This window comes from Pelodiscus sinensis, chromosome 24 (genome assembly GCF_052426305.1).
Source record: "Pelodiscus sinensis isolate ZL-2025 chromosome 24, ASM5242630v1, whole genome shotgun sequence".
Classification (NCBI taxonomy): domain Eukaryota; kingdom Metazoa; phylum Chordata; order Testudines; family Trionychidae; genus Pelodiscus; species Pelodiscus sinensis.
Genome location: NC_143075.1, coordinates 18,401,262 through 18,415,625, shown reverse-complemented (window position 1 = coordinate 18,415,625; position 14,364 = coordinate 18,401,262). Strand labels below are relative to the sequence as shown.

The 14,364-nt window shown below is 45.2% G+C and overlaps 1 protein-coding gene across 2 annotated transcripts in view; it reads right to left on the bottom strand.

Moving 5' to 3' along the window:
* Positions 1-14,364, bottom strand: part of TMCO4 (transmembrane and coiled-coil domains 4) — a 101,053-nt gene that overhangs the window by 24,525 nt on the left and 62,164 nt on the right. For both annotated transcript variants that reach the window (XM_075906593.2, XM_075906592.2), the window contains 2 exons: positions 10,438-10,555; positions 7,038-7,155 (listed from right to left, as the gene is read on the bottom strand). In XM_075906593.2, the coding sequence (XP_075762708.2) occupies positions 7,038-7,155; positions 10,438-10,555 (236 nt within the window). The remainder of the gene's footprint in view (positions 1-7,037; positions 7,156-10,437; positions 10,556-14,364) is intronic.

The window sequence follows — 14,364 nt, the reverse complement described above, 5'->3', positions numbered from 1 at the left end:
GTTCTATTAAGCCTCTCTAAATTCTCCCAGAATTTTCAATGGGATGCAGCATTAAATTTCACTTTCTGTCCTACACGGCTGTGAAATGCTTATTAAACAGCTTCCATCTCTCATCCCAGAGGCGGCTGCATTCTAGTGGCTGTTGAAGTGCTTGAGGATCTTGTAGGTGCAGAACTCCTAGTTCTTCGCTTGGCTGCTGTTGCATTCGAGAGCCATTACGGAAATCGGGCTGTACCGCATTTTGCTATTCTGCAGCTTGACAAAAGGATGAGAGAATCAGTGGTGTGACAACTGTAGGTAAAAATTTCTAAGAGCTTAATCAAGTGGAAAATTAGAACTAGAGTGAGTCGTTCAACAGATAAAAAAAGCTCAGACAGGCCAACTCCCTGATGGCTTGAATCAAAGCTGCGGAGCTAACAAGCTTCGTTCACCAGTTCGTTGAGAGTCTGGCTAGCTTGGCTCCAGAGGTCTGGTTATCTGATGGCTTCAGCTACTGGCATGTGCACTGGTAAGTCTGGGTCCTGTCCTGAAGCAGGTAGTTCCAGGTGGTGGGAAGGAAGAATGACAGGACGGGATGGTTTTCTACACAAAACAGTCTGAAGAGGGCACATCAGCAGATAGTATATGGCCATGTGCGTCTCTGCCCATCTGTCTGGGGAAGCTCCAGATTTTGACCATCTAGCAGGCACAGTTCACAATGAGGAATTTCAGGGTGGAAAACTGGTAGCTGAGTGGGAGGAAAGGGCCACCTTGCAGAGGAGGGGGCAAAAAGGGCAGTTTGCCTGGATTCCCTGTTTGACAGGGCCCCAAAACAGAGCAGCACTTAGACCTGGCATGCAGGGTCACCTCACTACTCAGGTTTAGCTAGAATAACCTTCTCTAGGCCAGACATAAGTGGCATTGCAATGTCAAGAGTGAGGAGCCAGGCTCAAGCCCATGGAGAGGAGCTGTTACTGCTGAGTGAGTGCAGGCAGGTTCGCTCTCCAACTCCTCTCCACAAGCAGCCTCCCTTCCTTTTTGGAAGCAGGGCGTACCCAGTTTCAGAGACTGCTCCAGCTCCCCTCAACACTCCGTGCAGCCATGAGAGTGGGTGCCAGAGTGGGGGGGAGAGAAGAGGCGGTTTAGACCTATTCCCGTGAAAAATGATTTTCTCTTTTGAGAACCAGAACCCAAGAGAGCTGGCACGCTCTCGAAAGAGAACTGGCGCTTGACTGCAAGCAGACATGACAGCCGGGGCCGGGAACCTTTTTTGGGTCGGTGGCTGTTAACTCACAGAAAAATCAGTTGGGGGCTGTACACAAATGAGAAGCAAAACCAAAACAAAACAGAACAAAACCCCCCACTGACGTGGCCCCTGACTGCGAAAGAGAAAGACACTTCCCACATTCCTCTCGCACACCAGAGCCTCAGAGGAACAGGCTAGTAGCTTTTGTGTGCTTCCGCCCTGCTGTGGGGATAGCGGGGGTGAGGCTGCAGCACACCAGGTTGGGCTCCCCCATTTTGGAGGGGAGCTCCATGCCTTGAGGGCCAGACCCAGGAAAGCTGGGGGCAGGATATGTTCCCCATCCCTGCATTACAGGGACTTAATGCAATTTTGCTAGTGATGGTTTTTTCCCCAGGTCTCTCCCGCTCTCTAGCATCATAAAAAATGTTTGTTTTAACTGCTTTTCCTTACTGTAGTGTGATAAAAATGGTAGAAAGTCCTATCCAAGGAAACATGCTTCTGATTGAGCTTTTCTTCTGTGAAGTGTATTAATTCCTCTCATACTTACCTAAGGGCTGCATTGCTCATCTGAAACAAGTCAGTCCATTTGGGAGCAATGAGAACCAGGCAACTGTTTCCATGCTCAGTCCCTAAGGCCCTTAACAGAGCTGAATTTCAGCACCAAAATTTATTTTTTGATGCAAATTTTGGGCACACGATGGGAACACAGTTTAATGCGCCTTTGAGGAAAAGCCTGAATCACACAAGCGCCAAATCAATAGCTAGTTAGACTACTCGGTTTCTTCATCTGTTTGCTGCATCCAAAGGGCCCGCACCAGTGGTGAGCCAGGCTGCCCTGGAATCACTGGAGATGCCAGTAACAAGGCATCACTTCTAAGAAAGGCGTTGGAGGACAAGATTGGGAATTCTGTTTTAATCATCCCTGTCACAGATCTGGCTTTCTGAATGGTTGGTTTCAGGAGCAGAGAAAAGGGCAAGTCAAAATGGTTTGTAACTATCTTAAGGGGGAAAACCACAGCTATGGTGATGGCTAGTACAGCATATTCCAAACACAGCTATTTTATTCAGCCTTTTCTTGTTTCTCCAGTTTTACAGAAATACTCATTTGTAAACCAAGTCACAAAATCATAGAATCAGAGGGCTGGAAGAGACCTCAGGAGTCATCGAGACCAGCCCCCTGCACAAAGCAGGACCAACCTCAACTAAATCATCCCAGTCAGGATTTTGACAAGCTAGGACTTAAAAACCTCTAGGGATAGAGATTCCACCACCTCTCTAGTTACCCCTTTCCAGTGCTTCACCACCCTCCTAGTGAAATAGTTTTCCCTAATATCCAACCTAGACCTCTCCCACTACAACTTTGACCCCTTGCTCCTCGTTTTGCCATCTGTCACCACTAAGAACAGCCTCTCTCCATCCTCTTTGAAACCTCATTTCAGGTAGTTAAAGGTTGCTATCAAATCCCCCCCCCACTCTTCTCTTCTGCAGACTAAACAAACCCAAATCCCTCAGCCTCTCCTCGTAGGTCATGCTCCAGCCCCCTCATCATTCTGGTTGCCCTCCCCTGGACCCTCTCCAAAGTGTCCACATCCTTTCTGTAATGGGGGGCCTAGAACTGGCCCCAATACTCTCGATGTGGCCTCACAATCACTTCTCTAGATCTGTTGGCAGTGCTCCTCCTAATGCACCCTAATATGCCATTAGCCTTCTTGGCTACAAGGGCACACTGTTGACTCAGATCCAGCTTCTCATCCACTGTGATCCCAGGTCTTTTTCTGCTAAACTGCTACCTAGCCAGTAGATCCCCAGCATGTAACAATGCTTGGGATTCTTCTGTCCCACATGCAGAACTCTGCGCTTGTCCTTGTTGAACCTCATCACTACATCTCATCGCAAAGCAGGGTAAATCAGCACTTTCAAAATGGTCTTAAATGACTGAGAAATAATTAGCTGGTCTGACATGCTTTCAGTCTTCAAAGCACATTAAATATTGATGAATTTTTATGGCCCCCCTTTGATGTCAGTATTATTATACCCATTTTACAGGTGTGGAAACTGATGCAAACCAAGGGGAAGTGACTTGCTCAAGGTTGCAGTGGGAATTTAGTCCCAGTGCTGGGATTAAAACTCAGGAGTACCTCGCTTGTAGTACGGTGCTCAGGGAACACCTCTTTCTATTTTGTTATCACAATGATAATTAAGGCTATAATTCCCTTATGGAGGGCATGGATTCCATGATTTGGAGAGAGGCCTGTGAATTCGGCCTTCAGCCCCAGGGGGCTCGGTCTTTGACGTCATCCCTGGGCAACAAGGCTTGGGTTTAAACATCAGCCCCAGGTGGCAGGATTTGGGGAGGGTGTGCCACCTCCAAACCCCAACTCACTGCGGCAGATCACCCAGCCTGTGGGTCAGTGCCAATACCGCTATGTTCCACAATACTTTACTGTGAAATTGTTACACAATTTTTGTCACCGACACCATGCCCTAACTTTGTACATTTTTACCATGACTGTTCCATGAATTTAGCCTAATTTTAGCATAACCAAATCATATCCATAAGGATATTTAACAAACAGCAGCCTAGTCCAGTGGGTAGCACACTGGACTGGGACTCAGGAGATGTGGGTTTATTACTGGCTCTGCCACTGACCTGCTATATTCACATAGGAGTCACATCACTATTCTGTGTCTTGTTTTCCTCTCACACCCTTAGTCTTATCTATTCACTCTTTAAACCAGGGGTCTCAAACTCCCAGCTTGTGGGCCAGTCCTGACTACAGAGATTGCGCAATCTGGCCCAGGGCTCCCGGAGGGCTGCGGAGGGCCTGCCCGTGACCGGCCCCGATGCTCTGCCCCTTCCTGCCATCATCTCCTCCTCTCCCCCCCATGGTGCCTCATCCTCCAAGCATGCAGCTTTGAGGATCACCAGGAGGGGGCCTGGTGCCGCACAGCTGAGCAGTTGTGGCCCCCTCTCATGCCCTGCATTGCAGCAGGAGCTGGGAAAGGGCAGGGTGATGGCGGGAAGGGACGAAGCATGGAGGCTGGTAACAGACAGATTCCCCCAACCCACCAGGAGTCCTGGTCTGGACTGCATATTCGCTCTGACAGGTTCAGGCCCGCAGGTTGGGAGTTTGAGACCCCCTATTTTAAGCTCTTCAGGGTAACGGCCATCTCTTTTCCTGTGTATGCTTAGTGTTTAGCTTAGCACAACGGGGTCCTGATACCTTAAGAGAAATTAATAACAAACATCATCTAGGAAGGTGATATCTGAACGATAATGAGCGGGACTAGGAGAATTCAATTGCCATTGGAATGCATGGGAAAGCAAAGAAGCCCAAGGTCAATACTAGTCCGAATAGTGGCTAAGGGTTTTTAAACTTTATATAACAGACACTTTACAATGAGACCAAAGTGGACATTAGGGTTTGCTTATATAAAGGGTATATAAAGCAGAAATTAAACTCCATGGCCCTAAATAATCTGTGATTCTTTTACTGGGGTGATATATGGAGAGATAAATGCTTAGCCCGTCTTTCACCTTTAACAATATGGCAGCACTGACTCGCTGAATCTTTTATAAACTCTGTCGCTAGACACACAGACACAGACCTTCACGCCTCTAAGTTCATCTCAGATTTTCGTTACATAAAAATTACCCAAAGAAACCTAAGCCAATGCCTGTAGCTTCCAAGCCCACACAAAACACATTTTGCCTACATTCCAACTCAACATTTCTATGATATTCAGATGCTAATGTAAAACATAATCTCCAGCCTCCCACTTGAACAAACAGCAATCAGCCTAATATGTTACAACTCAATTACTTCCTTCAGTTTCAGTTACAGTTGCTGTCAAATAAATCTGTTGAACCAATCAGTCTCATTGTGAGCGCTAGGGAAGCTTTTATAACTGCATTTGCTGAGTGGGAGGACATTTTGTGAGCTTCCCCACTGACAGATTTAGAGAAATGAGAAAAAAGTTTGGAGGAGAATGAAAGGAGATGGCCCTTACGTGATAAATGGAAACAGCAGACCATGCTAATAGCAGACCAGACTAATCAAGAAACACAGGCTAAATACCTTGCGTCCCGATTCTCATTTATGCTAAGGCCGCTTATATATTCCTTATATCCCATCCACTTCGAGACTCCTTCACATTGCCATATAGCAAGAATCACCTGGACTCCGGCATTCTACTCCCTCACTCAGAATGACAAGATTATTAACCAGTTCTTTGTTCAGTTCCAAATCTGAAAGAACACACAGTGAGAAATGGCTATCACCATGGATAAACGGTGATATGGTCTGGACATGGAGGGTGCATGAAGCATCTTCCTGGAGTCCATGATTTTCTCCAAGGCTATGTCTACACTACAAAGAAAAGTCGGAAAAAGATATGCAAATTGCGGACCACAATTTGCGTATCTTTTTCCGCTTTTCTTCCAAAAGAGGATTTTCCGACATTTGGCCTGTCTACAAGAGGCCAAATGTCAGAAAAAACCCTCTTTCGGAACATCCCTTCTTCCTCGTAAAACAAAGTTTCCAGGGATTCTGAAAAAACAAGTCTGCTTTTCCTGGGAAAGCTCTGTAGTCTAGACGTATCCCTAGATAGCCCTCCCTCCTTCCCTGCCCCATGGCCTCGTGTTGCCATAACTAGAAATCTGTTCTGAGCTCAGCCAGTGTGGGTGCTGCAGAAGCTGCTGCTGGCACAGCACTGGAGTCTCACTAGATGGAGAGCTCGCCACTTCACAGCACTCCCTGATGCCTTCAGAATTCTGTCCTTTCTATTTTCATGTCGTTTCTCTACACAGGATCCTGAGGCGCTTTTGTGAAACAACCAATTGCCAGAAAGGCTTGGTACCAAGCCTGCTCTACAAGCTAGAAAACAGGCGAGGAGCGAGCCCGTCATTACTCTTCTCTAAAGCAGCAAGAGCTGAATGTAAAAGCACAACCAGCTTCTTTAATGCTTAACATACAGAGATTATGAGGATCAACTGTGCTTTCAGGCGGGTTCTGGAATCACGGTGGGTTCTGGAATCATCTCAGGGACCGAGTCCCTACAAGCATAGGCAAACACGCTGATTTGCTGTGCTGCGTTAAGGTGTTTTATTATTTGCTGGGTTCTCTCTCCCAGGTCTATTTTCAAGGTCTAAAATGGACTGCACCTGTGGGGAGATGGTGCCACAGCAGGCTGCAGTAAGCAGCCCATGCCACTGAAATAAGCATCCACATTGTTCGAAGAAGCATCCAATATCTCGATTTTCAACCATTGGCTGTATACAAGCAATTGAAACTGCAGCTCAGTCTCTCCTGGTAAGTCCCCTACTCCACTGAGTAGCAGAGGGGTAGCCGTGTTAGTCTGAATCTGCAAAAGCGCCGAGGAGTCCTGTGGCACCTTAGAGACTAACCGAAGTGTTGGAGCATAAGCTTTCGTGGGCAAAGACCCACATGCATCTGATGAAGTGGGTCTTTGCCCACGAAAGCTTATGCTCCAACACTTCGATTAGTCTATAAGGTGTCACAGGACTCCTTGCCGCTACTCCACTGAGGTGGCATCTATGGTGAAGATGTGGGCTCACAAAGTTTGTGCATATATAGGGAAGAACTGAGACAAAGTCACTCACTCTTCCTCAGCCTGCTCTACACTTAAAAAGTCAAACCGACTTAGTTACATTGCTCAGGGCTTTGAAAAACATCATGCCCTCAGTGCTCCAGTGCAGATACAAGGAGGTGGATGGAAGATAAGCACACAGTTATGATAGCATGAGTTAAGGACAGTATGAAATACTAAGAAAATGAAGAGGGCTACTCACCACAGATGAAAGATCCACGTTAACCATCCTCCTGTCATCCAGGCTGACCGGCTGCAGGCCTGCAACATTGAGCTGAGCAGAGGAGGTCCGGTAGACAAAACTCAGCAACCAGTCTCCCCTAGGAAGAAAATGAAACAGGGGTATTAATAAGCCTTGCAGGAAGACTGACAAAATGCATGAAGAAGCTCAGGGAACCCAGGGGAAGGCTGGGGCCATGCTGCATGGCAGCCCAGCAGCCGGGGAAGGTTGGAGCTGTGCCGCACGGTAGCCCTGGCCCTCATCTGGGGTTGGGCGGGGCTTTGCTGAGGGGGAGAGGTTGTGAAGGGGTATGGTTTCAGGGGAAAGGGTGTGGCTTTGGGTGGGGGTTTGGCTGCCTTCCTCAGCTGCGCCTTCACCCGCCGCCCATGACTATTAGCGGTGAATAAAACCCATGTGTAATACATCCAAGGGCCCATGGAATTCACTTTGTTTTGTATTTGTTGTGAACTCATTACTCAGACCCGGTTGTTTGAAAGGTCTAGTCATGCAAACATGGCTTGATTTATAGTATTACACTGAGCTCATAGGACACTGGCAGTTCAGATGATACGAAATCTAATATAGCTATTCTGACTGGCTTTCACTTACAGATGTTGGTTCATTCAAATTTCAACGCTGATAGGTGTGAACTGCTGTGCACAGCAATGCAAGCAAATGGACCTGATTCTGATCTCTTACTAGTTTTACACCAATGTAAGTTCACAAATTTCTGTGAAGTTACTCCTGATCCATCACAACGAGGCTCAATACCAAGGCAGGGAACCACCACATCTCTAGACTCGTGTGAAGGTCTCATCAGCAAATAACGTATTCCCCCGATTCATATTTCAGATACTCTCAATAGAAATCTTCCCTCTAGCTTTCCAGTCACTAGGGCTGGCCTTACCATGAGGCGAACTGAGGTGGCCACCTCAGGTGCCAGACTGTGTGTGTATGGGGGGAGGGTGCCATAGGATCCAGAATGTAGAAAATTGTGTCTGCTGCTGGTGCATATGTATTCTCTCTGCTCTAGATGCACAGAGATGGTGGAGTGCTGTGCTGGAGGAAGAAGGGCACAGGAGACATAACAGGCAGGCAGGAGAAAAGGGGGCATGGGTGCGTCATTTGAGCTCCCCGCCTCAGGTGCCAAATGTTGTGGGCCGGCCATGCCAGTCACCACCTCACATCACCCTTCACATGGGCCTGGTGCTTCCCAGATGCTCTATCCCACGGGATTTTAGAGATTAAATGTACTAGAATATTTCTCTAGAATCGCATCCCCCGCTCACTCCTATTTGTGTGCAACTGAGCTGTAATTAATTAACTGCTGTTTGCTGATTTGTCAAACCATGGCCCGCCAAAGTAAAGCGACTAATTTGAATTACACAAAAGTAGCCTATTTTATTTCAGTAGCAGAGTCTAGCTTTGAAACTACAGCAAGATTATTTCACTCGCATGACAAGAAATGATTAATTAGGCTTTCTGCACTGAAATAAGTACAGGTTGTTTTGCAGTACTGAGATGATCAATAGTCACTACAGCAAATTCAGCTACACAAGTAAATTGCTAATCATTGATGGCTTCCTGGAGGAAAACAGAAACACTTTCACATCCCACAGAAACTACACCACAGGAGACAGCAGTTGCTTTTTCTATTATGTTAAATGAAGAAATGCAGCAATTTGCATACATATCCTGCATCTATAAAACCGCAGTGACGTGACATTAACAAAAGCAGCATCTCTCAGTTCAGCCATACAGATGGGAGTAATGAAGATTTCTTGTTTTAATCTCAAGTGCTTGTGATTTAATTTCTCTCTTCTAATTGTTTAAGGTATGTAAAATAATAGATTCAATATATGTATATTAACATACATCTCTCTGTGTATATTTATTTGCAGACAAATTTGCATCATCATAAGATTTTGAAAATTAGGTGCTTTAATGTGTATTAAAAACAAATAATTCCATGAATTAGCTCTCAGTCTCGGTTGAAATGCAAAGTACTCCACTTAGGAAGGAACAATCAGTTTCACACATACAAAATGGGAATGACTGTCTAGGAAGAAGTACCATGGAAAGGGATCTAAAGATCACAGCAGACCACAAGCTAAATATGAGTCAACAGTGTGACGTTGCAAAAAAAGGTAAACATCAGTCTGGGATGTATTAGCAGGAGTGTTGTAAGCAAGACAACAGAAATAATTCTTCTGCTTGACTCTGCGCTGTTTAGGTCTTGGACATGATAACTACTTTCAAGAAGGAGGGAGAAAAATTATTCTCCTTAACCTCTGATGATACAACTAAAAGCAATGGGTTTAAATTGAAGCAAGGGTGGTTTAGGCTGGACATCATTGGAGACTTTTAAAAGCAGGTTAGACAAACACCTGCCAGGGATAGTCTAGATGGTGCTTGGTCCCTCCAGAAGTGCAGGGTACTAGACTTGTTGACCTCTCGAGGTCCCTTCCAGTTCTATAATTCTATGACATCCAAACATTAGATCGACCTATATTGCTCAACACTGATGGGCTAGCCACCATTGTACATGCAGATAGTTGATGGAAAAATTCTTACGTTGACCTACCTACCTCTTGAGAGTGTGGGTAATGTATAATCAATGGAAAAACCCTTCTGGTGATGCAGGAAGGATCTACACCACAGTGCTACTGCAGCCCCATTGCAGTGCTGTTGTAGCATAGACCCTCCGTGAATTTAAGAGCTGAACTCTCATTTCCATTTTTGCACCACTCTGTGGGCATGTCTACATTGTGGGGAAGATCAACGCTGTCATGGTCGATCTTCTGGGGTTCGATTTAACAGGTCTAGTGAATACATGCTAACTTGAATTCGGAAGGTGCCCCCATTGGTGCTGGTACTCCTGCTACTTACGAGGAGTAAGGGAAATCAACGGTAACATTTGCTCCTGTCAACCTCCTGCTGAGTGGATGGTGTTTTAAGATATGTCAACTCCAGCTATGCAATTAACATAGCTGGACTGGCATATCTTAGGTCGACCTTCTGCTCCAGCGTAGACCAGGCCTGAGAGTATTAAGGGGCCTGCGATGGGATGTAAGTTACAGTTAAACCATATCTGAGGCCCCTTTACACAGCCAGAGTGTCGTAAAGCAGTCCCAAATGTAAAGACCTACAGTCCTTAAATACCAAACCCTTTATATGTGCAGGTTTCCAGTGTAAGGTTAATCAAAGGCCAAGATAGAAAAGCCTTCTGTAGCCCCCTGAAGACACAAAGACTTCTAAAGAAGATGGTTCTCTATGGAAAACTCCTTAATACTTCAATCTCTGTGGCTGTCAAACATTCAAAAGCAATCAATAAAATATCCATTGACGGTGACCCAGCCATGGAACTTGTGCATGTACAGACCTGCAATAGCCATTTATGATCCTGCCCGACACCACCTTTGAGAAAGGTTTCCAGTTCTTGGCTTCTCCTTCCACAGGAGCTCCCAGCAGGACCACATCCTCGATGATGCCCTCACAGTCTATAAAGATAGGAACAAAACATGCACACCCACCACCCAGACAAATGATGTTACTTAGGTTTGGAAGGCAGCTGAGAAAATGCATCTCTGTACTTACAATATAGACAAGTGATTCTTGCCATACAAGGATGGAGAGTATATTTAGTGTAATTCACTTACATTGTAGAAATATGCCATTTCTTTTGATTCATTTGTCAGGATAATCTAAAAAGATCTCAGGTCTGATCTGCAGAAGCACCGAGAATCCAGAGCTCCAGCTGAAGCCAAGGGGAGCACAGCAATTACGAAAATCAGAGCCCTTGCGATAGTGAAAGGCGTGAGACTAACCACAATGGGGAGTTAAGTTCTCTCCTCACAGAGCAGACCCAGCGCATGCAGCAGTGTAGAAGGTTCCTCCCACACTGCCAATCAGTATGAGATTGCTCTTGTTTCACAATATATGGAACGAGGAGCCCAGTGAGACTGCTTAAGCAAATGTATAATTAAGTTTCATAAACCCTTCCACCTGATCAGTCCTGGAAATTGCTAATGCATCCATTGAATAGGAGACCACAGAGCCAATACCAGGACAACAGAATTCCTAGTGGCAATTCACACTCATCTATTCCAACATTCAGAATAATTTAACAGTCCAGTCTGATTCTCCTGACTGGTAGTCTAGTTCTTAATACTACCTGCATACAACCTGTTCAAAAGATGTGTTGAGTTGAATCAAAATTAATACTCTTTTATTGCTAATGGCCAAACTGCAGCGAAGAAATCCCAGTAGAAGCAAGTGAATGAATTAGAAATATTGGGTGGCACATCAGTGCTTTGCAGTACAAATGTTTTTAAAAAATAGGTGCTACACTACATCAACTATTGCCAGGACAGAGCTACACAAGGCAGTCTCACTCTGGGGATGGGATTCAAAGATTCTGGTTTTTAGCTCACCTTCAAGAGCATTCTGAGTTAGAGAAAACTGAAATAAATTCCTACTAAGCAAATTAAAATGCAAACGTGCGCATGTGTGCATACTAGGCATATAGAAACAATAGACACAACTGTGTAATTATATAGTATTGTAAAAAAAAGGTGCAATTGTAATAATGCACTCTCTGATTACACAGAGTTGTGAAAAAGAGACAGCAAAGCGCCTTTTGATATATAATTGTACGTTAATGTTACATGGAATGCATCTGTCAACCAGAGCCCATATATATTATTGTTTATTTGTATTGTGGTAGCACTTAGAAACCTCTGTCATGGACCAGGACCTTATTGTGCTAGGTGCTGGACAAACACAGAACACAAACACAGCTCAGGCCCTAAAGAGCTTATTCTGCCAAAACAAGAATCTCTACTGTCTTTGGAGAGCACAGCTTGCCATTCGAGGGTTTCGGTCATTTTCTGGAAAGTGGAGCTGGTTTGTACCGTAGGTGGTTGGGATTATGAGGAAATAAATGTGAAAGCAATTACGTACGGCATCAAGTCATAGCCAACGAGATGCTGCCTGGTAGATTTTTTAATCAATGCAATTGATTTCCTCTAACAGCTGTAATAACCTGGCACTCCCTGCAGAGAAGCATTATTCTACACTGTTTCACTAAGATGTAAATTCTAACCCCCAATGACAATCTGAAATGAGCACAGTTGTTTTTCTTTCTTAATTATGAAGCAAATTTCCCCCCAAATTAAAAAAAAAAAAGGCAGAATAGTGATTTGATTCAGTTAGCGTAAATCTATGGGCAATGAGACTCCGGCTTCTACAGTCAACGGATAATGAAAAAAACAGAGCCATGATGATAGGGAAATAATTCCAGCCAGGACATAAAGTCCACGTCTCTAGCATAAAGTCAGCTGAAAGATCAAGAGAAAGCAGCTCATACACCAGGCCCCTGAAGATTGGAGCTAACCAGGGGAAGGTCTGTTTTCTTTTCCTCCCTTGCACTATTCAGCTCCTGTTTGAAACGAAGCTGCTCAATACTGGCAACATATTCATTTCTTGTAAGCTATTATGGAGGAAAGGGGAAGCCAAAGAATATAGCTCTCTGATCTTCATGGTTATTGCCATGCTAGTTAATTATATCTATCCCCTGGATTATACATTGTTTATACTATAAGGAATAATGAAGTCCACGTGCATAGGGAAAAGAAAAATTAATGATTCTAGATAATCTGAAAAAAAGAAAAGATTATACCTCAGTCAATCCCTTTTGGGATTAATACATCTCACAGCCTCCTTCCGCCTCTGACTCATGAACATCATTTATTCTGGCCGGGTGTGTAAAAAGAAAAAAAAAAGGCTTTTATTCCACTTGGCCAATTTCTTAGTAGATAAGACACCATTTTATATTGGGATTCAATTGGAGTATAATGGGGCAGGGATTAGCAATTCCCAATGTCTGCTAGCTACTAAAAAGGGTTTTTGCAATAAAAGGAGCTGTGTTTGCCTGTTGTGAGGTAATAACTACCAACTGACAGGCAAATAATCTTGGAAAAGGTCCATGCAATAGACACTGAGCCTGGGGTTATGACCAGTGTCTGGGAGCAGGGAGAGATACAGCCTTGTTCCCAGGTCTGGAAAGTTACACACAGGACACTATCAGGTAAAATAGGCGAATACAAGACATACGCATCAGGTAAGTGCTACTTAAAACCTTAAAACAGAGAGCAAGAGTTCAGATTCTGAAGCCCACCAGCCTGAATCACAACTTCAGAGTGCTGGCTGCACAGCTATTTTTAGAACACTAGCGTGAGCCCAGCTAACCAGAGTCTCTTGTCCTGGGCTGGGAGACTTGCTTCTGGGGCTGTGTAGATGCAACTATTAACTTAGGATGGATTTAAGATCTTTAATGCACACCCTTAAAGGTTTTGTCCCAGTATCTTCGGGGCAGTGTTCCATCTCATCGCCCACAGGCGTGCACTCAACACCTCCAGGCGAGCACTGGTTGGAACGCTGGTTGGCTGAATTGCAATGTAGCTGTACCTAACAGCTTGTGAATCTCATTGGACTCCTTTGGATGATGCGCATGCAAAGAATTATTTATATAATTTGTAAAAGCTCATTTAATGCAAACTGGCAAACCTGCCTAGCCAGGTAAGAAACATAACTATTAAGCCTAAACAAAATGTTTGAAACAGCCAATCAAATTATTTGTACGCAAGTCCCCAGAAAATGCACAGTTACCATTTTCCATCCAAAAGCAATACAAGCTTGCCCTACTGGACCAGAAAAACAGTTCACATCGATTACCCCATCACTGAGAGTAGCCAGCACCAGAGATTTCAGAGCAAGGCTTAAGTGCCCTGTAATGGACAATTATGCAATAGCATGTCCAATGGATGAAGTTTCCTCCTAAACCCAAGCTAGGCTGACTTATGTTCTGTTGCAGTGGTTCTCAAACTTTAGCAATGGAAGGAATCACATTTTGATTTGCGGGACGCCCTGCCCTAGTCTTTCTATCTCTCTGCCCTCTGTCACCCACTCTCCTCCACCCTCACTTTCACCAGGCTGGGGCACAGGGTTGAGAGCAGGAGAGGGGTGAGGGCTCCAGCAGGGGTGTAGGCTCTGGGGTGAGGCTGTAGAAAAGGAGTTCAGGGGATGGGAGGGGACTCTGGGCTGGGGCAGAGGTGTGGGAGAGAGTTCAATGTCCGGGTGGTGCTCCCACAAAATGGCCGCTGGGTCCCTGCAGACACTAGGCGAAGGCGTGGGCAGAGAGGCCCTGTGTACTGCTCTTGTGCCTGCAGGCATCACCCCCACAGCTCCCATTAGTTGCAGTTCCTGGCCAATGGGAGATGTGGGGCTGGATCTTAGATAGGAGCAGTAT